Source organism: Oncorhynchus kisutch, linkage group LG26, assembly GCF_002021735.2.
Source record: "Oncorhynchus kisutch isolate 150728-3 linkage group LG26, Okis_V2, whole genome shotgun sequence".
Classification (NCBI taxonomy): domain Eukaryota; kingdom Metazoa; phylum Chordata; class Actinopteri; order Salmoniformes; family Salmonidae; genus Oncorhynchus; species Oncorhynchus kisutch.
The window spans coordinates 26,364,388-26,387,281 of record NC_034199.2 but is presented as its reverse complement, the minus strand read 5'-3'; the positions used below and the strand labels follow the sequence as shown (position 1 = coordinate 26,387,281).

The window sequence follows — 22,894 nt, the reverse complement described above, 5'->3', positions numbered from 1 at the left end:
CGCTGCCCTTTCCCACCTGGACAAAAGGAACACCTATATGAGAATGCTATTCATTGACTACAACTCAGCGTTCAACACCATAGTGCCCTCCAAGTTTATCACTAAGCTAAGGACCCTGGGACTAAACACCTCCCTCTAATACTGGATCCTGGACTTCCTGACAGGCCGCCCCCAGGTGGTAAGGGTAGGTAACAACACATTCACCATGCTGATCCTCAAAATGTGGGCCCCTCTGGGGTGCGTGCTCAGTCCCTTCTGTACTCCCTGTTCCCTCATGACTGCATGGCCAGGCACGACTCCAATCCCATCATCAAGTTTGCCGATGACACAACAGTGGTAGGCCTGATCACCAACAACGATGAGACCTGGCCATGTGGTGCCATGACAACAACCTCTCCCTCAACGTGATCACGACAAAGGAGATGATTGTGGACTACAGGAAAAGGAGGATCGACGGGGCTGTAGTGAAGCAGGTTGAGAGCTTTAAGTTCCTTGGTGTCCACATCACCAACAAACTAACATGGTCTAAGCACACCAAGACAGTCATGAAGAGGGCACAACAAAGCCTTTTCCCCCTCAGGAGACTGAAATCATTTGGCATGGGTCCTCCGATCCTCAAAAGTTTCCACAGCTGCACCAGAGAGCATTCTGACTGGTTGCATCACTGCCTGATATGGAAACAGGTCAGCCTCTGACCGCAAGGCACTACAGAGGGTAGTGCGTATGGCCCAGTACATCGCTGGGGCCAGGCTTCCTGCTATCCAGGACCTCTATACCAGGCGGTGTCAGAGGAAGGCCCAAAAAATGGTCAAAGACTCCAGACACATAAGTCATAGACTGTTCTCTCTGCTACCGCACGGCAAGCAGTACCAGAGCGCCAAGTCTATGTCCAAAAGGCTTCTTAACAGCTTCTACCCCCAAGCCATAAGACTCCTGAACAGCTAATCAACAGGCTACCCAGACTGTTTGTATTGCTCCCCCTCTTTTACGCTGCTGCTACTCTCTGTTTATTATCTATGCAGTCACTTTAACTCTACCCTACATGTACATATTACCTCAACTAACCGGTGCCCCTGCAACTTGACTCTGTACCGGTACCCCCTGTATATAGCCTCACTATTGTTATTTTACTGCTGCTGTTTAATGTGACAATTTTGGGGGGATTTGATGCAATCACTTACTCCCAAACCCTGGATATATGGATACAATCAGACTTACCCTTGAATCCATAGACACATAGGCCTTCGACGAATGTCCATCTCCCTTAGTTTGGGCGAGCAATTTTTTCCAGGTTGCACTAGTTTAGGCCGCTCTCTTGTCATTTCTGCCTGGACATATCTCCTCCAAAGATTTATGGGTCGACCCCTTCTTCTTTCCCCCTGGGGGTTCCATTTCAGGGTGTATACAATCCAACAACACCTCTTTTTATTTGTAGTTTAATGGGTTCCAGTTCAGTTCCCCTTTAGAGGACTCGGTTCGACATCTTTGTTATCGTCTGTTTGTTTAATCTCCATGTTTCGGATCCATACATCACCTGTTTCACATTGGAGTTGATGACTCCAGTTCTTTCAATTCAGAAAGTAGCCAAAACTGGAATCCCAATTCTCCTCAATGCTTCTCTACGAGGAAAATGTGGAATTGTTGTTTTATTTTCTGAATTGACTGTTACATTTGATTTCAATCACTTTTTGACCGCACACCTTTTGATTTGAATGAAACTTTCTTTACATATTTTACTATGGTAGAAGTGGTCACACACCACATAATTTCAACGTGGAATATTGGGTAATATTTGGTAGAGACCTTGATCAATGAGATTTCAACCTTTATTCACCCACTCAAAATGTCAGCCAGAAGTTTGTTGAATTCCCAATGTGTTATTTTGGTTTAGTTCATCTAAATCTGTTATTATTGCATTTTCAACCATTTAAAAACACAAGACAGTTAAAATTGGAACAAATGTCAGATATTTTGTATTTATACAATTTAATGTGTTATCACTATGCTTCTTCTAATAGCTTAACCAAATGACCTGGATTGCAGTTGAGATAACATTAAAAGTAATTGATATGTTGGATTCACATCTCCATCTCAACCAAGAATCAAAGTTAAAGAACAGGACAAAATCAAATCAAGATGTGGAACTGCTGTTCCATGTGGGATTATGGTATCATGTGGACAGTGCATGTAAAGTGTTTATGCACTTCACTAAGATAATGTACTTAGACTTTATTTGATTGTAATTAGATGTAATTAATTTCATCGTGAGATAGACTGAAACTGATTGTGACTTCACTTTGCTGTGATATCACCCTAATTTATCTTATTTGATATTTTACACTTTGACAGAATGAGCAACCACAAATTAGTTTTGTGTCCTGTGCTGGCTTTATTTCCACCAGGCTACACAAGATATCGCTAATTAAGAGTGTCACACCCTGATCTGTTTCACCTGTCTTTGTTCTTGTCTTCACACCCCTCCAGGTTTCACCAATCTTTCCCATTATCCCCAGTGCATTTATACCTGTGTTCTGTTTGTCTGCCAGTTTGTTTTGTTTTGTGAAACCTACTACCGTTTTCCCCTTGCTCCTGTCTGTTCTAGTTCCTAGTTTTGCCCATTCTGCCTACCCTGAGACTGCCTGCCGTTCTGGACCTTTTTCACCCCATCTGGATTACTGACCCCTGCCTGCTCTGACCCTGAGACTGCCTGCCGTTCTGGACCTTTTTCACCCCATCTGGATTACTGACCCCTGCCTGCTCTGACCCTGAGACCGCTTGCCGTTCTGGACCTTTTTCACCCCATCTGGATTACTGACCTCTGCCTGCCCTTGACCTGTTGTTTTTCCTGCCCCCTGTTCTATTAATACACTTTTATTACTTCGACACTGTCTGCATCTGAGTCTTACCTGAAACGTGATCAAGAGAGCCTCAATAATATAACACATCAACCCAGAAGAGAGCAATATATTTTCGCCATCTGCAAATCCAGTAATTCCTTCTCAGACCATCTGCAGGACTACAATACTCTTTATCAAATATTCAGGGAATCAACAAAACTGTCCCTCAGACCTTCATAGAATCAAACTACTATTTTGAATAATTCTTTGTAGAATTGTAACTTTTTTTCAGCCACCATGGCAAATTTTCAGTTTTGACATTCCTTAGACTTCTCTCCCTGTTGACCAAAGCTGCCAATGTTTTAGTTTTCCTGTTTGTCTTCATTTTGGAGTACATTTTGAACCTTCCGTGCTTCTTCAAGCCTGCATGGTACAGCATACAACCCATAGGCCCTCATGGCATAGTGCACATGCTGTGTCCACCCATTATAATAACTTGTGTTATCATGCTAATTGTTAAGATCTAGCAGAAGATGTTTTGCCGCAAGAGATGCAGTGTGTGTTTCAGGAATTATAGCTGCTGCATTTGCTTCTGTTCATCTACCAAACTTGTGATCACATTTCTGACTTTAGTACTCAACTGGATAGGTACTCTCATAAACTGAGACTGGTTTGTGTGCTATAAGACCAACAACCACCGCAAACATGTGGGACTTCCCAGTAGAACAAACCTGACCTCTGAAGAGAGACTTGTCATCACTGAATACAAGACGGACTCAGTTGTGACAATTTATATTATGTTCAGAATGTTGTTTTTTTTTATAATGCAAAAAGGCTAAATGCTGGTCAAATGTTCAATGGTAACTGACAAATGTATCACAAATTAGATACATCAATAAAATACATATTTAAAGGCCATATTATCTTCCCCTGGGCTGCAAGACAACAAAAAAATGTGAAGCATGTGTGCTAATTAACAATGCCCCCTCCAGTGTGTGACACAGCCTAGGATTTTGCCTGTGATGTTCATTCAGGTGAAAACTCTAGAACATCTGAAGAAGTAGCCTTTTCTACAAACAAGCAGCTATTACTTATGTTCGTTCAGGTGAGGACTGGAACATCTGAAGATGCCTTAATGCTAATATATCTTTATATTTTTTAAATCCGCATTTAACCCAACCCCTCTGAATCAGAGAGATGTGGGGGGCTGCCTTAACTGCCTTGCACAGGGGCAGAACGACAGATTTTTACCGTGGCAGCTCAGGGATTCGTTCCAGCAACCTTTCAGTTACTGGCCCAACGCTCTAACCACTAGGCTACCTGCTGCCCCTGGGTAGATTATGTAAATATTTAGACTGCCCAGGGATGGATGAAAAGTGGCTTTATTGTTTGGATCTGATCTTTTCACTGACAAATATATGACCATCTACTTTCTTTCCCTGGTCATTGGCGTGCCTCTGGTTGGTGGGGGCCTTATTTTCTGGCACTTGTGTGTTCATGCACCTGTCTCAATAGCAGAAACAAGTGTGGCCAAGTTGGTCAACCATATTACCAAAGGTTGTACGAGGAAATTCTGTCAAAAGAAGTGAACAATCATTTGAAGACAAAACTGGACAAAATAGCCGTAGAGAAGGCCAAGGGGATCTTCCTCTGACACCTTCAGGTCATCAGGGGTCAGAAGAGACAACAGGAAGGGGGACTGACAGTGATATGGATGTTGTGGAATCATGGCAAGCTAACTCAGATTTTTTGTTGTTGTTGTCAGAATATTAAAGTTATGGAGTTTCAGCAGCTAGTGGATCCAGAACACAGAGGGTCTTACTCAACCAGCTATCTGTTGTGTAGTACTGTATGTAGTAACTGAAGACCTTACTCAGTAATAGAGTCCAGGCTGAAAGGTAAGATGAATGTGACTTTACTGTATGGTGTAGGCATCCATCTTATTCTTCTCCCAGTATGCATTGATTTACATCTTTATTAATAGTCATTAACCTTGACCTTTCTTATAGCGACACCTTGTGGTGAACACAACACTAGCGAGTCGGATTCTTTTGGATTTGACTTTCGTGCTGTAACACACACAGATTCAAGCTGACTATGTTTATATATTGTGAAACAGACACTTTAAATCAAACCATTCTTTAAGAAAGGCTTTAAGGTGTGTGTGTAAAGGATCGAATAGGAACCCGAGTGACCAATAGCATGACCACATTACCCTGCTGTTCTGCTTATCCATCAGAGGATTATTTCAGTCAGACAAAGAAAACAGAAAGAAAATTGGAGTAAGGTCTGAAATCACACAATGACAGCTGTATGGATATAGAACATGGCCATAGATTGAGGAGTATCAATACATTTTAGAAATGATTGCTCTTGTATTTTGATAAAATATAAAATCACACCTTTAAATGCAAAGATTTGTAATTACAAAACTGATTTGATCACTGAAGAGGTTATCAGTATAGCATAGTACCTTAACCTCGTAATAAGTGAAATAGTAAAAGCAATAGCTGCAGATGTATATACTGGTCATACACCTTTATCCTTCTGGAAGTCATTGGGCCCTCACTCCCCCTGTGGTCCCGAGGAGGATGAGGGGAGAGAGGGGGTGCGGGGGGTCGATGCCCAGGAGCTGCCGTGTGGACGACTCCCAGTCCCAGCCAAACTCCAGCCTGCTGCACACACACGGGTACTCCCTGTCTGCCCAACACACCCAGTCCACCGCCCTCCTCACTGCCTCCCAGCGCTCACACCTGGGGGAACACACACAGTAACCATATTTAGTGCATGCGCGCACACACACGCATCGAGAAATGCACCAAACAAAAACAAAACACATATATACCCTTACCCCAAGAGAAACACAGACACATGAATCACATGAACTGCCCTCAAACCTTGTAGATAGAACAGAGTGCATGGGGTGTTATATAGTGGAGCAGAGAGAGGAGACCCACTGTACCTGGGCTGAGGAGGAGAGTGGTCCAGGTCCAGACGGAACAGGCTGAGCAGCAGCTTCCCCTCATCTAGCCTCCTCACCCTCATCAGCTGCAGCACCAGCAGACTGGCCACCAGCCTCAGGATGTCAGCATGGGCCCTCACACCTGACACACATCAAATCCATTTTTATTTGTCAAATGCGCTGAATACAACAAGTGTAGACCTTACCGTGAAATGCTTACTAACAAGCCCTTCAACAACAATACAGTTAAGAAAATATTTACTAAAATAACTAAAGTTTTGTACATTTTTAAAGTAACAATAAAATGAGGCTATATTGTATATAAAGGGGGTACCGGTAACGAGTCAATGGGCAGGAGACAGGTTAGTTGAGTCATTTGTAAATGTAGGTAGGGGTAAAGTGAATATGGATAGATAATAAACGGTGAAAAGCAGCAGTGTAAAAACAAAGGGTGGGGGGGGGGGGGTCAAAGTAAACAGTTTGAGTGGCCATTTGATTAATTGTTCAGCAGTCTTATGGCTTAGGAGTAGAAGCTGTTAAGGAGCCTTTTGGACCTAGACTTGGTGCTCTGGTACTGCTTGCCGTGTGGTAGCAGAGAGAACAGTCTATGACTTAGGTGACTGGAGTCTTTGACAATTTTTTGGGCCTTCGTCTTACATCGCCTAGTATATAGGTCCTGGATGGCAGGAAGTTTGGCCCCAGTGATATACTGGGCCGTACGCACTACCCTCTGTAGCGCCTGGATGACACGCGCACACAATATTTTTGTCATTTTTCTTACTGCTCAAAAACAGCCCAAACTCAATGTTCATAGACTCCCAGACAAACAGTTCTCTAGTATCAGTCTGTAGTGTAGCCTACCTAGAGAGCTGATGCCTCTATTCTTCAGGAAGACATTTGCAAAGTAGTCCACATCCACACCGAGGAGGTAGCCCAGGCTGGCAGAGCACTCCCAGTAACCTTCCTGGAACAAAAAAAAACATGTTATTAGCCTTTTAGCACAAAATGGTTCCCATTGCTCATTGGCAAATGGTGCCACACATTGGTATCGATGAAGTGAGTTCCCCATACAATGCTTTGAGTATCTGGAAAATCTGTTTCTGAATTCAATCCATGCTCCTGCACTATCAATAAACAATAGAATGTATATACAGAGATATGATTAGTTCATATTTTCTATCAATAATAGTATTTTCTATGCAGATGAGACGGGCCTTTAGAAAAGGGAACGTTTACTGTACTTACCGAGTGCTGGAGGGCAAAAATCTCTGTCCATTTTACTACATCAAGAGTATTCTTCCTGAATTCAAGACCTCTCTTCCTGAATTCAAGACCTCCCCTCCTGAAATCAAAACCTACCTCATTAGGATACCACAGAGCTACACATAACAATACATGTCTCCAATAGAGGTCATACACAGACAGACAAAGTGACGGACGAACGGACGCTGACACATACCTTTCACTGTCTCCGACAAGTTTTTGTATGTTTTTTTTCATATCCAGAGGTTTTTGTGCTTGTGGTAGTACATGATGTTGTTGTAGTGTATTGAGAGAGCTACCAAACTGAGAGGATCCAACTAAGGCCCCTAAAGATTGGGTCAGATAGGCGCCATGAGTGGTAGGTGAAAGGGAGCTGAGGTGTCCGCCAGTAAGTGGTGCCTCAAAACTTAACCCCATTGATCTAGCTGAGCCTCCAAGAGGTGGTCCGCCTGCTGAAGAAGCCTCATATAAACCTGGAATGTAACATGCACTGGCTGTGGCCCCAAACAAAGAGCTGTGAGGTTGTCTGCTTTGAGAACCTGCCCTTCTGCCCCCGAAACCAAACCCTGATGGGGGCACAGAGGCAGGGACAACAGAAGGTTGCCAGTGGTCTATTTCCACTAGTCCACAATCCTTATATTCGGATAAGCTATTATCCAAGAGACACATTTTGCTAGTCTCACACATTGACGACAGTTCCACAGGATAGGGCTCTCGGGGTTTGGAAAGTAGCAGGTCCCCAACGGCTCGCAGTTTCGGGAAGGTTGCAGTATGGGAGATAGCCCCAACTCCAGGTCTGGCATGAACTCCCATCTCGTATCTAATCGCTCGAAACTCATTGGAGACAAGAGCAGAGGGAGGAGGAAGAGAACCTGAACCTCTGGCAGAGAAAGACTGAGGTCGAAATGGAGGAGGACAAGGAGAACAGAGGACAGGAGCAGGGGGTGGAGGAGGAAGAGCATCTGAAACTGTGGCAAAGAAAGACTGCAGTCGAGATGGACGAGGACCAGGAGAACTGAGGGCAGAAGCAGGGGGTGGAGGAGGAAGAACATCAGCAACAACGCAAGACTTGATCTGAAGATGATGAACAGAGGGAGGAGGACGAGGCACATCAGCAACAGAGAGAGACTTCTTCTGTGTCTCTACAGGGTCAAATGCCGGACCGTCACAAACCTTCCTGTGTCTGTCCGCCCGTCTAAAGTCTCCCTCTCTACTCTTCGCACGCCTCACTATGTTTGGGAGAGAGTAGAAGGTATCAGACAGCTCAGGGATGAAATCCGTCTCCATAGCCATAGGCACCATAGTGGTAGAAAGGTATGTGGTGTCTGGTATGCATTGGCTGCCTGAAAGCGTGTGGAGAGTTGGAGAGAAAGAAGAGGACAGAGCCTCACTATGCATGATTACTGAGCCACGAAGGGGGTGTTCAGATTCCTGTAAATCAAAGACCTGTAAAACAAAGACAAGAACAGTTCAGTGATTAAACTATGAATTGACAGGAATAATTTTTCTTCATAGTTAACAGCAATAAAGAAGCAGATCACTACCATGTCATCAAAGCACTCCATCTCTTCATCCGTCACAGCTCCTTCAATCTTCAAAGTCATATCTAGAGGTTCGGTAGCAGCGGACAAGGTACCTGGGCTGGCAAAAACCATAGAGCCCATGAAGTAAGAGGAATTAAGTGTCCTACCAAGAGGCACATCATCCGTAGCCCTCTGATTGAGAAATTTGGAACGTAAGTTCACAGATCCTTCCCATGATTCGTCATCCACCTGGAGTTGAACCATCGATTCATGCTCCTCCCCCATCCCCCTCTCCTCTAGACAGATATTTCTGCATAAAACATGCCCTGGCCCACCATTCAGCAAGTTTGACATTGAGTCTGATCCCGAGTCCATCCCATCTCCCTCATATTCCTCCTGCTGCCAGCTAAGGTAAGGTAAGAAGTCGACGTCCTCGTCTGAGATCAGTTTGGGAACATCTGTGAAGCCCACGTCAGGCTGCTCTGAGTCCTGGGAGAGAAAGAACACATCAGAACATTGTCTTTTTCTACATTTGTATTGAAGTATTGTCGATGTGTGTGCGCACACACACTAGCGTTTGGCAGACGTACCCTCTCCTCGATGGCAACAAAGCTGGTAAACTGAGACAGGATGGAGAACTCTTTGCTCAGCTCAATGATGAAGGACTTCATCACTGATTTCTTCCCCTGAGAGAATTGATACTATATATATAAAACAAAAACTTTCCGTACACACAGAATAGGTACAGTGTACACACTCCATACTAGGGTTGTCATGACACCAGTACCGCAATACTAGGAAGGGAGGAAGGAAGGAAGGGAAACAAAACATGAAGCAGCCTTCATTTCCAGAGGAAAACACTCCTAATGTTGGTCAAAAACAGCCTTATGTTGTCACCTTTTTTCCCCAAGCTATAGCACACAATATTTTACATAAAGTAGGTGTTTAAAGGACCATTAGCCTGCTTTGTGTTTTCTTTTTTGGTAAGAAAAATCTGGTGTTGTAGTTTAGTGATACTGGTTGTGACAACACTACTCCATTCACAATCTAATGTTCACACACACCTCATGTTCAGCCTCGTTGGTGTGAAGACTTCCATCCTCATAGTCTCTGATAACGGCCCTCGCTGTGAGCTTATGAAGGAACTGAAACACATGTGCGCATACACACACACACACACACACACACACACACACACACACACACACACACACACACATTATAGGTGTGACTGAGACAGTATAAACAGTAAGGTGATGTGAGTGTGGTGGTCTCACCGTGCCCCTGGTTTTCTGTAGCTCAGTGGTGGACACCATCGTCTCAATGTTCTGACCACTCAGGTCTCCAAGAAGAGTGGCCTACGGAACCCGACACATGGACAAGTTAGTCTCACAGGGCTTTGTGATCTGGGCATATCATGTTCACGCACGCACACACAAACACGCCTCTGTGACAGTATACCTGTGTACAGTGTGGCACGAAGCCGTAGACCAGGGTGTGGCAGTCAGTGAAGAGTGCGTGGAGCTGAGAGGGCGCCTGAACAGGGGGGGGAGCTGAGGGGTTAAACTGCTGCCACTTCACAGACACAGAGCTGCAGCCTGGAGACACGATGCGCTTCACCTGGCACGCCACCTGAGACACACACAGAAAAACATCTGTTTAAAGGCATAGTTCGCCCAAGTTGACCACATGTTATGTGGTTGTGTTGGAACCAAAGATAATATACAGACATCAAAAGACATAGGAGAGGTCGCTGTAAAAGTGTGCTGGTACCTTCTCTCGCCAGGTGTGCTTTGTCTTTGTGTCAAAGAACTCATAGGCCCCTCCCCCTGCCTGGGCCAGGGCCCGCAACATGTGCCGATTAGCTGTTGGGCTGAGGCCGCAGGTGAAGAGGCGGCTGTGCTGGGCATGCTGTCTGACCAGCTGCAGGGTCAGGGCTTGGTTCTGGACGTGACCGTCTGATAGCAGCAGCAGGTTCCTTACGCCCTGCGACGGAGGCAACAGACTCAGGCTGCGCAGGGGCCTCCACAGCTCAGTGCTGCCCCCAACAGGTGAGGAGGACTAACAACAACAGGGGAAAGGATCATTCAGAAAATGAGAATTTGATCAAGGACAACATTTACATGCACATAATACTCCAATGATTGTGAATATTCCATAAAAATATTCTGAGTGAGCTTTGTATATGCTCAAAAAATGTATGTTTGCCTAATATTCTAGAGACTAATGATAAAAGATTGTGATTGGCCCCTGGGCCTGTCTGTCAGCACTCACCATGATGAACTTCTTGGCTGGTTGGAGGGCCTCGATTAGAGGGTTGGCAGAGAGAAAAGCATCCTTCTGGTCTATGAGACAAAACCACAGTCAGACAGATGAGTATGGGGGAAAAGTTACAGTGTCTTACTGTCTAACTCATCAGTCTGAAGTAAGCAACAACAAAAATCCCCCACTAACAAAGCGAATGCAAACGACATGATACATGAAGTTGATTTAGCTCAGTTTGGAGACTGTTTGAATAGGAGCCCACCTGAGCCAAAGGAGATGACATTGACTCGAATGCTGTGGTGGTCCAGGGTATTCAGAAGCTGCAGGGCGATTCTCCTGGCGTTCTGGAGAGCTTCTCCTCTCATGGACTCAGACGAGTCCAACAGCAGGATCACCTCACTGGAGCCGGACATGGGGCTGGAGGTGGGGCAGGGCTCAAAGTCTGGGTAAAATACCAGCATACAGGCCTGGAAGGGGGAGAAACGTAAAGAGATGGATATGATTAGACAGAGAGAAGGAAGGAAAGATGGAGAGAGAAAGGGATACAGACCAGGCCGTATTTAAGAGAGACAGAAGGAGAGATACTGACCTGGCTGTCTTTATCTGGGTGTTTCTCCACCCACATCCTGGGTAGGTGGATCTGAGCCAGACTGAAGCAGACCAGGAACCCATCTGGACCCAGAGTCTCACCTGGACATGTCCTCACCACCGCCTTACAGTCGGTCCTCTGGGGTTAACACAACACACACACCATGTTACAAACACGCACACACAAGGAAGCATGCACATACATTGCTCGGTCTGCTGTGTTACCTTGATCTTGACTTTGTGTGTGAGACAGTGCAGGTTGATGATCTCGTTGGGCATCTCAATGGACATATCCAGACTGAACTCCCTAAGGAGAGACAGACACACACTACAGGTCAGTATGAAGAGAGAGAGACAGACACACACTACAGGTCAGTATGAGGAGAGAAACAGACACACACTACAGGTCAGTATGAGGAGAGACAGACAGACAGACACTACAGGTCAGTATGAGGAGAGAGACAGACAGACAGACACTACAGGTCAGTATGAGGAGAGAGACAGACACACACTACAGGTCAGTATGAGGAGAGAGACAGACACACACTACAGGTCAGTATGAGGAGCGAGAGAGACACACACACTACAGGTCAGTATGAGGAGAGAGACAGACACACACTACAGGTCAGTATGAGGAGAGAGAGATACACTACAGGTCAGTATGAGGAGAGAGACAGACACACACTACAGGTCAGTATGGAAGAGAGAGTGCGACACTACAGGTCAGAACGAGGAGAGACAGACACTACAGGTCAATATGAGGAGAGAGAGAGACACTACAGGTCAGTATGAGGAGAGAGAGAGACACTACAGGTCAGTATGAGGAGAGAGACAGACACACACTACAGGTCAGTATGAGGAGAGAGGGAGACACTACAGGTCAGTATGAGGAGAGAGAGAGACACTACAGGTCAGTATGAGGAGAGAGACAGACACACACTACAGGTCAGTATGAGGAGAGAGAGAGACACTACAGGTCAGTATGGAGGAGAGAGGGAGACACTACAGGTCAGTATGAGGAGAGAGGGAGACACTACAGGTCAGTATGGGGAGAGAGGGAGACACTACAGGTCAGTATGAGGAGAGAGGGAGACACTACAGGTCAGTATGAGGAGAGAGAGAGACACTACAGGTCAGAACGAGGAGAGAGAGACACTACAGGTCAGTATGAGGAGAGAGGGAGACACTACAGGTCAGTATGAGGAGAGAGGGAGACACTACAGGTCAGTATGAGGAGAGAGGGAGACACTACAGGTCAGTATGAGGAGAGAGGGAGACACTACAGGTCAGTATGAGGAGAGAGGGAGACACTACAGGTCAGTATGAGGAGAGAGAGAGACACTACAGGTCAGTATGAGGAGAGAGGGAGACACTACAGGTCAGTATGAGGAGAGAGGGAGACACTACAGGTCAGTATGAGGAGAGAGGGAGACACTACAGGTCAGTATAAGGAGAGAGGGAGACACTACAGGTCAGTATGAGGAGAGAGGGAGACACTACAGGTCAGTATGAGGAGAGAGGGAGACACTACAGGTCAGTATGAGGAGAGAGAGATACACTACAGGTCAGTATGGAGGAGAGAGGGAGACACTACAGGTCAGTATGAGGAGAGAAGGAGACACTACAGGTCAGAACGAGGAGAGGGAGACACTACAGGTCAGTATGAGGAGAGAGGGAGACACTACAGGTCAGTATGAGGAGAGAGAGAGACACTACAGGTCAGTATGAGGAGAGAGACAGACACACACTACAGGTCAGAACGAGGAGAGAGGGAGACACTACAGGTCAGTATGAGGAGAGAGGGAGACACTACAGGTCAGTATGAGGAGAGAGGGAGACACTACAGGTCAGTATGAGGAGAGAGGGAGACACTACAGGTCAGTATGAGGAGAGAGAGAGACACTACAGGTCAGTATGAGGAGAGAGACAGACACACACTACAGGTCAGTATGAGGAGAGAGAGAGACACTACAGGTCAGTATGGAGGAGAGAGGGAGACACTACAGGTCAGTATGAGGAGAGAGGGAGACACTACAGGTCAGTATGGGGAGAGAGGGAGACACTACAGGTCAGTATGTGGAGAGAGGGAGACACTACAGGTCAGTATGAGGAGAGAGGGAGACACTACAGGTCAGTATGAGGAGAGAGGGAGACACTACAGGTCAGTATGAGGAGAGAGGGAGACACTACAGGTCAGTATGAGGAGAGAGGGAGACACTACAGGTCAGTATGAGGAGAGAGGGAGACACTACAGGTCAGTATGAGGAGAGAGGGATACACTATAGGTCAGTATGAGGAGAGAGAGAGACACTACAGGTCAGTATGAGGAGAGAGGGAGACACTACAGGTCAGTATGAGGAGAGAGAGACACTACAGGTCAGTATGAGGAGAGAGAGACACTACAGGTCAGAACGAGGAGAGAGAGACACTACAGGTCAGTATGAGGAGGAGAGAGAGACACTACAGGTCAGTATGAGGAGAGAGGGAGACACTACAGGTCAGTATGAGGAGAGAGGGAGACACTACAGGTCAGTATAAGGAGAGAGGGAGACACTACAGGTCAGTATGAGGAGAGAGGGAGACACTACAGGTCAGTATGAGGAGAGAGGGAGACACTACAGGTCAGTATGAGGAGAGAGGGAGACACACACTACAGGTCAGTATGAGGAGCGAGAGAGACACACACACTACAGGTCAGTATGAGGAGAGAGACAGACACACACTACAGGTCAGTATGAGGAGAGAGACAGACACTACAGGTCAGTATGAGGAGAGAGAGATACACTACAGGTCAGTATGAGGAGAGAGACAGACACACACTACAGGTCAGTATGGAAGAGAGAGTGCGACACTACAGGTCAGAACGAGGAGAGACAGACACTACAGGTCAATATGAGGAGAGAGAGAGACACTACAGGTCAGTATGAGGAGAGAGAGAGACACTACAGGTCAGTATGAGGAGAGAGAGAGACACTACAGGTCAGTATGAGGAGAGAGACAGACACACACTACAGGTCAGTATGAGGAGAGAGGGAGACACTACAGGTCAGTATGAGGAGAGAGAGAGACACTACAGGTCAGTATGAGGAGAGAGACAGACACACACTACAGGTCAGTATGAGGAGAGAGAGAGACACTACAGGTCAGTATGGAGGAGAGAGGGAGACACTACAGGTCAGTATGAGGAGAGAGGGAGACACTACAGGTCAGTATGGGGAGAGAGGGAGACACTACAGGTCAGTATGAGGAGAGAGGGAGACACTACAGGTCAGTATGAGGAGAGAGAGAGACAATACAGGTCAGAACGAGGAGATAGAGACACTACAGGTCAGTATGAGGAGAGAGGGAGACACTACAGGTCAGTATGAGGAGAGAGGGAGACACTACAGGTCAGTATGAGGAGAGAGGGAGACACTACAGGTCAGTATGAGGAGAGAGGGAGACACTACAGGTCAGTATGAGGAGAGAGGGAGACACTACAGGTCAGTATGAGGAGAGAGAGAGAAACTACAGGTCAGTATGAGGAGAGAGGGAGACACTACAGGTCAGTATGAGGAGAGAGAGACACTACAGGTCAGTATGAGGAGAGAGAGACACTACAGGTCAGAACGAGGAGAGAGAGACACTACAGGTCAGTATGAGGAGGAGAGAGAGACACTACAGGTCAGTATGAGGAGAGAGGGAGACACTACAGGTCAGTATGAGGAGAGAGGGAGACACTACAGGTCAGTATAAGGAGAGAGGGAGACACTACAGGTCAGTATGAGGAGAGAGGGAGACACTACAGGTCAGTATGAGGAGAGAGGGAGACACTACAGGTCAGTATGAGGAGAGAGAGATACACTACAGGTCAGTATGGAGGAGAGAGGGAGACACTACAGGTCAGTATGAGGAGAGAAGGAGACACTACAGGTCAGAACGAGGAGAGGGAGACACTACAGGTCAGTATGAGGAGAGAGGGAGACACTACAGGTCAGTATGAGGAGAGAGAGAGACACTACAGGTCAGTATGAGGAGAGAGGGAGACACTACAGGTCAGTATGAGGAGAGAGAGAGACACTACAGGTCAGAACGAGGAGAGAGGGAGACACTACAGGTCAGTATGAGGAGAGAGGGAGACACTACAGGTCAGTATGAGGAGAGAGGGAGACACTACAGGTCAGAACGAGGAGAGGGAGACACTACAGGTCAGTATGAGGAGAGAGGGAGACACTACAGGTCAGTATGAGGAGAGAGGGAGACACTACAGGTCAGTATGAGGAGAGAGGGAGACACTACAGGTCAGTATGGAGGAGAGAGGGAGACACTACAGGTCAGTATGGAGGAGAGAGGGAGACACTACAGGTCAGTATGAGGAGAGAGGGAGACACTACAGGTCAGAACGAGGAGAGGGAGACACTACAGGTCAGTATGAGGAGAGAGGGAGACACTACAGGTCAGTATGAGGAGAGAGAGACACTACAGGTCAGTATGAGGAGAGAGGGAGACACTACAGGTCAGTATAAGGAGAGAGGGAGACACTACAGGTCAGTATGAGGAGAGAGGGAGACACTACAGGTCAGTATGAGGAGAGAGGGAGACACTACAGGTCAGTATGAGGAGAGAGGGAGACACACACTACAGGTCAGTATGAGGAGCGAGAGAGACACACACACTACAGGTCAGTATGAGGAGAGAGACAGACACACACTACAGGTCAGTATGAGGAGAGAGACAGACACTACAGGTCAGTATGAGGAGAGAGAGATACACTACAGGTCAGTATGAGGAGAGAGACAGACACACACTACAGGTCAGTATGGAAGAGAGAGTGCGACACTACAGGTCAGAACGAGGAGAGACAGACACTACAGGTCAATATGAGGAGAGAGAGAGACACTACAGGTCAGTATGAGGAGAGAGAGAGACACTACAGGTCAGTATGAGGAGAGAGAGAGACACTACAGGTCAGTATGAGGAGAGAGACAGACACACACTACAGGTCAGTATGAGGAGAGAGGGAGACACTACAGGTCAGTATGAGGAGAGAGAGAGACACTACAGGTCAGTATGAGGAGAGAGACAGACACACACTACAGGTCAGTATGAGGAGAGAGAGAGACACTACAGGTCAGTATGGAGGAGAGAGGGAGACACTACAGGTCAGTATGAGGAGAGAGGGAGACACTACAGGTCAGTATGGGGAGAGAGGGAGACACTACAGGTCAGTATGAGGAGAGAGGGAGACACTACAGGTCAGTATGAGGAGAGAGAGAGACAGTACAAGGCGGGACGAGGAGGAGAGAGACACTACAGGTCAGTATGAGGAGAGAGGGAGACACTACAGGTCAGTATGAGGAGAGAGGGAGACACTACAGGTCAGTATGAGGAGAGAGGGAGACACTACAGGTCAGTATGAGGAGAGAGGGAGACACTACAGGTCAGTATGAGGAGAGAGGGAGACACTACAGGTCAGTATGAGGAGAGAGAGAGAAACTACAGGTCAGTATGAGGAGAGAGGGAGACACTACAGGTCAGTATGAGGAGAGAGAGACACTACAGGTCAGTATGAGGAGAGAGAGACACTACAGGTCAGAACGAGGAGAGAGAGACACTACAGGTCAGTATGAGGAGGAGAGAGAGACACTACAGGTCAGTATGAGGAGAGAGGGAGACACTACAGGTCAGTATGAGGAGAGAGGGAGACACTACAGGTCAGTATAAGGAGAGAGGGAGACACTACAGGTCAGTATGAGGAGAGAGGGAGACACTACAGGTCAGTATGAGGAGAGAGGGAGACACTACAGGTCAGTATGAGGAGAGAGAGATACACTACAGGTCAGTATGGAGGAGAGAGGGAGACACTACAGGTCAGTATGAGGAGAGAAGGAGACACTACAGGTCAGAACGAGGAGAGGGAGACACTACAGGTCAGTATGAGGAGAGAGGGAGACACTACAGGTCAGTATGAGGAGAGAGAGAGACACTACAGGTCAGTATGAGGAGAGAGGGAGACACTACAGGTCAGTATGAGGAGAGAGAGAGACACTACAGGTCAGAACGAGGAGAGAGGGAGACACTACAGGTCAGTATGAGGAGAGAGGGAGACACTACAGGTCAGTATGAGGAGAGAGGGAGACACTACAGGTCAGAACGAGGAGAGGGAGACACTACAGGTCAGTATGAGGAGAGAGGGAGACACTACAGGTCAGTATGAGGAGAGAGGGAGACACTACAGGTCAGTATGAGGAGAGAGGGAGACACTACAGGTCAGTATGGAGGAGAGAGGGAGACACTACAGGTCAGTATGGAGGAGAGAGGGAGACACTACAGGTCAGTATGAGGAGAGAGGGAGACACTACAGGTCAGAACGAGGAGAGGGAGACACTACAGGTCAGTATGAGGAGAGAGGGAGACACTACAGGTCAGTATGAGGAGAGAGAGACACTACAGGTCAGTATGAGGAGAGAGGGAGACACTACAGGTCAGTATGAGGAGAGAGGGAGACACTACAGGTCAGAACGAGGAGAGGGAGACACTACAGGTCAGTATGAGGAGAGGGAGACACTACAGGTCAGTATGAGGAGAGAGGGAGACACTACAGGTCAGTATGAGGAGAGAGGGAGACACTACAGGTCAGTATGAGGAGAGAGGGAGACACTACAGGTCAGTATGGAGGAGAGAGGGAGACACTACAGGTCAGTATGGAGGAGAGAGGGAGACACTACAGGTCAGTATGAGGAGAGAGGGAGACACTACAGGTCAGAACGAGGAGAGGGAGACACTACAGGTCAGTATGAGGAGAGAGGGAGACACTACAGGTCAGTATGAGGAGAGAGAGACACTACAGGTCAGTATGAGGAGAGAGGGAGACACTACAGGTCAGTATAAGGAGAGAGGGAGACACTACAGGTCAGTATGAGGAGAGAGGGAGACACTACAGGTCAGTATGAGGAGAGAGGGAGACACTACAGGTCAGTATGAGGAGAGAGGGAGACACACACTACAGGTCAGTATGAGGAGCGAGAGAGACACACACACTACAGGTCAGTATGAGGAGAGAGACAGACACACACTACAGGTCAGTATGAGGAGAGAGACAGACACTACAGGTCAGTATGAGGAGAGAGAGATACACTACAGGTCAGTATGAGGAGAGAGACAGACACACACTACAGGTCAGTATGGAAGAGAGAGTGCGACACTACAGGTCAGAACGAGGAGAGACAGACACTACAGGTCAATATGAGGAGAGAGAGAGACACTACAGGTCAGTATGAGGAGAGAGAGAGACACTACAGGTCAGTATGAGGAGAGAGAGAGACACTACAGGTCAGTATGAGGAGAGAGACAGACACACACTACAGGTCAGTATGAGGAGAGAGGGAGACACTACAGGTCAGTATGAGGAGAGAGAGAGACACTACAGGTCAGTATGAGGAGAGAGACAGACACACACTACAGGTCAGTATGAGGAGAGAGAGAGACACTACAGGTCAGTATGGAGGAGAGAGGGAGACACTACAGGTCAGTATGAGGAGAGAGGGAGACACTACAGGTCAGTATGGGGAGAGAGGGAGACACTACAGGTCAGTATGAGGAGAGAGGGAGACACTACAGGTCAGTATGAGGAGAGAGAGAGACACTACAGGTCAGAACGAGGAGAGAGAGACACTACAGGTCAGTATGAGGAGAGAGGGAGACACTACAGGTCAGTATGAGGAGAGAGGGAGACACTACAGGTCAGTATGAGGAGAGAGGGAGACACTACAGGTCAGTATGAGGAGAGAGGGAGACACTACAGGTCAGTATGAGGAGAGAGGGAGACACTACAGGTCAGTATGAGGAGAGAGAGAGAAACTACAGGTCAGTATGAGGAGAGAGGGAGACACTACAGGTCAGTATGAGGAGAGAGAGACACTACAGGTCAGTATGAGGAGAGAGAGACACTACAGGTCAGAACGAGGAGAGAGAGACACTACAGGTCAGTATGAGGAGGAGAGAGAGACACTACAGGTCAGTATGAGGAGAGAGGGAGACACTACAGGTCAGTATGAGGAGAGAGGGAGACACTACAGGTCAGTATAAGGAGAGAGGGAGACACTACAGGTCAGTATGAGGAGAGAGGGAGACACTACAGGTCAGTATGAGGAGAGAGGGAGACACTACAGGTCAGTATGAGGAGAGAGAGATACACTACAGGTCAGTATGGAGGAGAGAGGGAGACACTACAGGTCAGTATGAGGAGAGAAGGAGACACTACAGGTCAGAACGAGGAGAGGGAGACACTACAGGTCAGTATGAGGAGAGAGGGAGACACTACAGGTCAGTATGAGGAGAGAGAGAGACACTACAGGTCAGTATGAGGAGAGAGGGAGACACTACAGGTCAGTATGAGGAGAGAGAGAGACACTACAGGTCAGGACGAGGAGAGAGGGAGACACTACAGGTCAGTATGAGGAGAGAGGGAGACACTACAGGTCAGTATGAGGAGAGAGGGAGACACTACAGGTCAGAACGAGGAGAGGGAGACACTACAGGTCAGTATGAGGAGAGAGGGAGACACTACAGGTCAGTATGAGGAGAGAGGGAGACACTACAGGTCAGTATGAGGAGAGAGGGAGACACTACAGGTCAGTATGGAGGAGAGAGGGAGACACTACAGGTCAGTATGGAGGAGAGAGGGAGACACTACAGGTCAGTATGAGGAGAGAGGGAGACACTACAGGTCAGAACGAGGAGAGGGAGACACTACAGGTCAGTATGAGGAGAGAGGGAGACACTACAGGTCAGTATGAGGAGAGAGAGACACTACAGGTCAGTATGAGGAGAGAGGGAGACACTACAGGTCAGTATGAGGAGAGAGGGAGACACTACAGGTCAGAACGAGGAGAGGGAGACACTACAGGTCAGTATGAGGAGAGAGGGAGACACTACAGGTCAGTATGAGGAGAGAGGGAGACACTACAGGTCAGTATGAGGAGAGAGGGAGACACTACAGGTCAGTATGAGGAGAGAGGGAGACACTACAGGTCAGTATGAGGAGAGAGGGAGACACTACAGGTCAGTATGAGGAGAGAGAGAGACACTACAGGTCAGTATGAGGAGAGAGACAGACACACACTACAGGTCAGTATGAGGAGAGAGACAGACACACACTACAGGTCAGTATGGAGGAGAGAGACAGACACACACCAGGTCAGTATGGAGGAGAGAGACAGACACACACTACAGGTCAGAACGAGGAGAGACAGACACTACAGGTCAATATGAGGACAAGGGATTATTAGGGAATATCAGAACTAATGATAAGGATACAGGAATCTACAGAGCTGGTTAAGAGGAACACTCACCCTTGGGAATCCAGGTTGGTCACACACACCTTTTCCAAAGTCACCTACAGACACACACAATGGCACACACATGACGCAAACCTAAACGCATCATTAATAACATATAAAATCAATCAATCAATCTAGTCCCTCCTACCTGAGTCCTCTGGTTGAGCGCTGAGCTCTGTTGCCATGGCGCCACACTACCGGGCAATGAGAAGTTGATCAAGCCCTCCATGACGACCAGCTCGGTGACAAAGGTAACTTTGATAAGGACGGTGGCACCGGCAGGCAGGTTCCCAACGCTGATGGTGAAAACATCCTGAGGGCACGCAAAGATGACATCACCGTCATGACGCAAGACATGATAAGACTGAAACCACAGATTATTTCAACCATAGGATCATCATTATCTGATTTAAAATAATGATCTGAGAGTTCAACATATGACACACTGTCTGTACTAAAGAGAGCATGTTCACGTTTGACACATTCTATTTCCTGTTCAATGTAAAGTGACAAAGTGTGTCTGCAGAGAGGTAAGGAGGTATGGAGAGACTTACAGGTGCATCCTGGTCCATTAGGTAAGCTCCATGGCCTCTCTCTATGGCCTGTTTATACTCTTTACGCGCCTGCTGCTTCTCCTTCACCTGGGAAACAACACAACAGCTCACAACACAATACTACACATGCATAACTGATCACCATGTGCTGCTGAGAGGGTGAGGGTGAATTACCTGTCCCATTACATGTTTCCCATTGATGAAGGCCTCAAAACCACACACAGCAGCAGAATCATCCAATGGGAAGACGTACTTGGCTTCGATGGGGGCGGTGCTCTGATTGGTGTATGTCTGGAAGATGATGACCTGGTAGCCAATTTGGAGAGAGGCCTGTTACTTAAGGACTGATGTCCAGTCAAGTATGGTACAGTCCAGTATAGTCGAGTTTAGACTGGACTGAAATGGACTAATCTTGTCCAGTCCAGTCGTACCTGGGAGAGCAGATCCATCAGCCTGGCCCTGACATGAACGGCCTGTAGGGGGAGTGGTTGTCCAGAGCAGTCCAACAGGCCTGCAGTCACCTCCTCTAGAGGGTTCTTACAGCTCCCAACATCCTCCTCAGCCTCACAACAGGACACTACACACAGGTCATCAATAACAGCCTCAGAGCAAGCAAATGTACTTATTTTAAGTCTTGTCTATTTTTTTGCACTTTAAAAAAGGGGCCATCAGCAGTTGTTACATCCATTTTTGGACATATAAATTAATTATATGTATAACCTCAAAACATGGTTATATCTATACTTTTGATATCATGGCTGGCCAGTCCTTGAATGCATAGCTCTGTTTATGAATTTGAGAGGGTTACATTTATCCAGCCCCATCCATCAGCTTTTTACCAAAACAGGGTTGGAGAGAATGCTTTGTTACTGTTTCTATTGGGTCAGCTTTACGTATGGCCCTGAGTTAGGTTGTAAGTTTACAATAAAGATGTATTTAATTGAACTGAGTTCTTACAGAGGTCAGACGGAGAGACAGGAAGCGGAAGCTCGGTAGAAGAAGTATCTATGGTGGGCTGGAAGTCCTTCAGCTGGTCCTCCTCCAGTCTGAACTGTACCACATATTGCAGCCTCACCTGCTCCGGGCTGTACACCACATACTCATCATCCTGGAATACACACACATATCAGAAACACAAACACGTAGGGAACCGCACGCCATGGACGGAAGCACGCACACAATCTGAACATTACAATGTCAGCATTAGCACTGAACAAACGCAGGTACAGATTTTTTTTTAAAGGGTTACGTCAAACTCTGAGGGTTTCTTGGGGGTGTGGCGAACCCCATGTACACTGTGGTATCCCTCAGGGGAGTGAGTCAGGCTGCTGTCCCTCTTCTGGAGGTCAGTACAGCGCCCCAACGCCACGTCACACACCAGCAGCAGCCGACTGCCGTCCGTCACACTGGGCTTAGAGTACTTCAAACTGGTACTGAGGATACACACAGAGAGTATATTGACAATATTTCATACTGCTGCTGATAAACAGAGAATATATTACATTATTTCAAACTAGTGCTGTTCATATACAAACAGAATATATTTGCATTGTTTCAATATAATTTATTTGGCATATAATGT

The 22,894-nt window shown here is 47.2% G+C and overlaps 1 protein-coding gene across 6 annotated transcripts in view; it reads right to left on the bottom strand.

Annotated features, from left to right (window-relative positions):
* Positions 1-4,736: 4,736 nt before the first annotated feature.
* The window catches only part of parp4 (poly (ADP-ribose) polymerase family, member 4), a 33,008-nt gene continuing 14,850 nt past the window's right edge, over positions 4,737-22,894 (bottom strand). Inside the window, exons 13-35 of one of the 6 annotated variants that reach the window (XM_031805482.1) lie at positions 22,562-22,745; positions 22,270-22,420; positions 21,744-21,889; positions 21,487-21,618; positions 21,313-21,399; positions 20,907-21,071; positions 20,771-20,814; positions 11,664-11,745; positions 11,440-11,577; positions 11,113-11,317; positions 10,860-10,930; positions 10,359-10,646; positions 10,047-10,217; positions 9,863-9,943; positions 9,650-9,730; positions 9,176-9,271; positions 8,921-9,074; positions 8,607-8,698; positions 7,259-8,508; positions 7,045-7,141; positions 6,661-6,763; positions 5,800-5,941; positions 4,737-5,590 (exon numbers count right to left, since the gene is read on the bottom strand). In XM_031805482.1, the coding sequence (XP_031661342.1) occupies positions 5,392-5,590; positions 5,800-5,941; positions 6,661-6,763; positions 7,045-7,141; positions 7,259-8,508; positions 8,607-8,698; positions 8,921-9,074; positions 9,176-9,271; positions 9,650-9,730; positions 9,863-9,943; positions 10,047-10,217; positions 10,359-10,646; positions 10,860-10,930; positions 11,113-11,317; positions 11,440-11,577; positions 11,664-11,745; positions 20,771-20,814; positions 20,907-21,071; positions 21,313-21,399; positions 21,487-21,618; positions 21,744-21,889; positions 22,270-22,420; positions 22,562-22,745 (4,159 nt within the window). In that variant the 3' untranslated portion in view covers positions 4,737-5,391. Of the gene's footprint in view, positions 5,591-5,799; positions 5,942-6,660; positions 6,764-7,044; positions 8,509-8,606; positions 9,075-9,175; positions 9,272-9,649; positions 9,731-9,862; positions 9,944-10,046; positions 10,218-10,358; positions 10,647-10,859; positions 10,931-11,112; positions 11,318-11,439; positions 11,578-11,663; positions 11,746-20,770; positions 20,815-20,906; positions 21,072-21,312; positions 21,400-21,486; positions 21,619-21,743; positions 21,890-22,269; positions 22,421-22,561; positions 22,746-22,894 lie in introns of all 6 variants that reach the window. The other 5 variants (XM_020461607.2, XM_020461609.2, XR_002252244.2 and 2 more) reach the window with 5 other exon arrangements.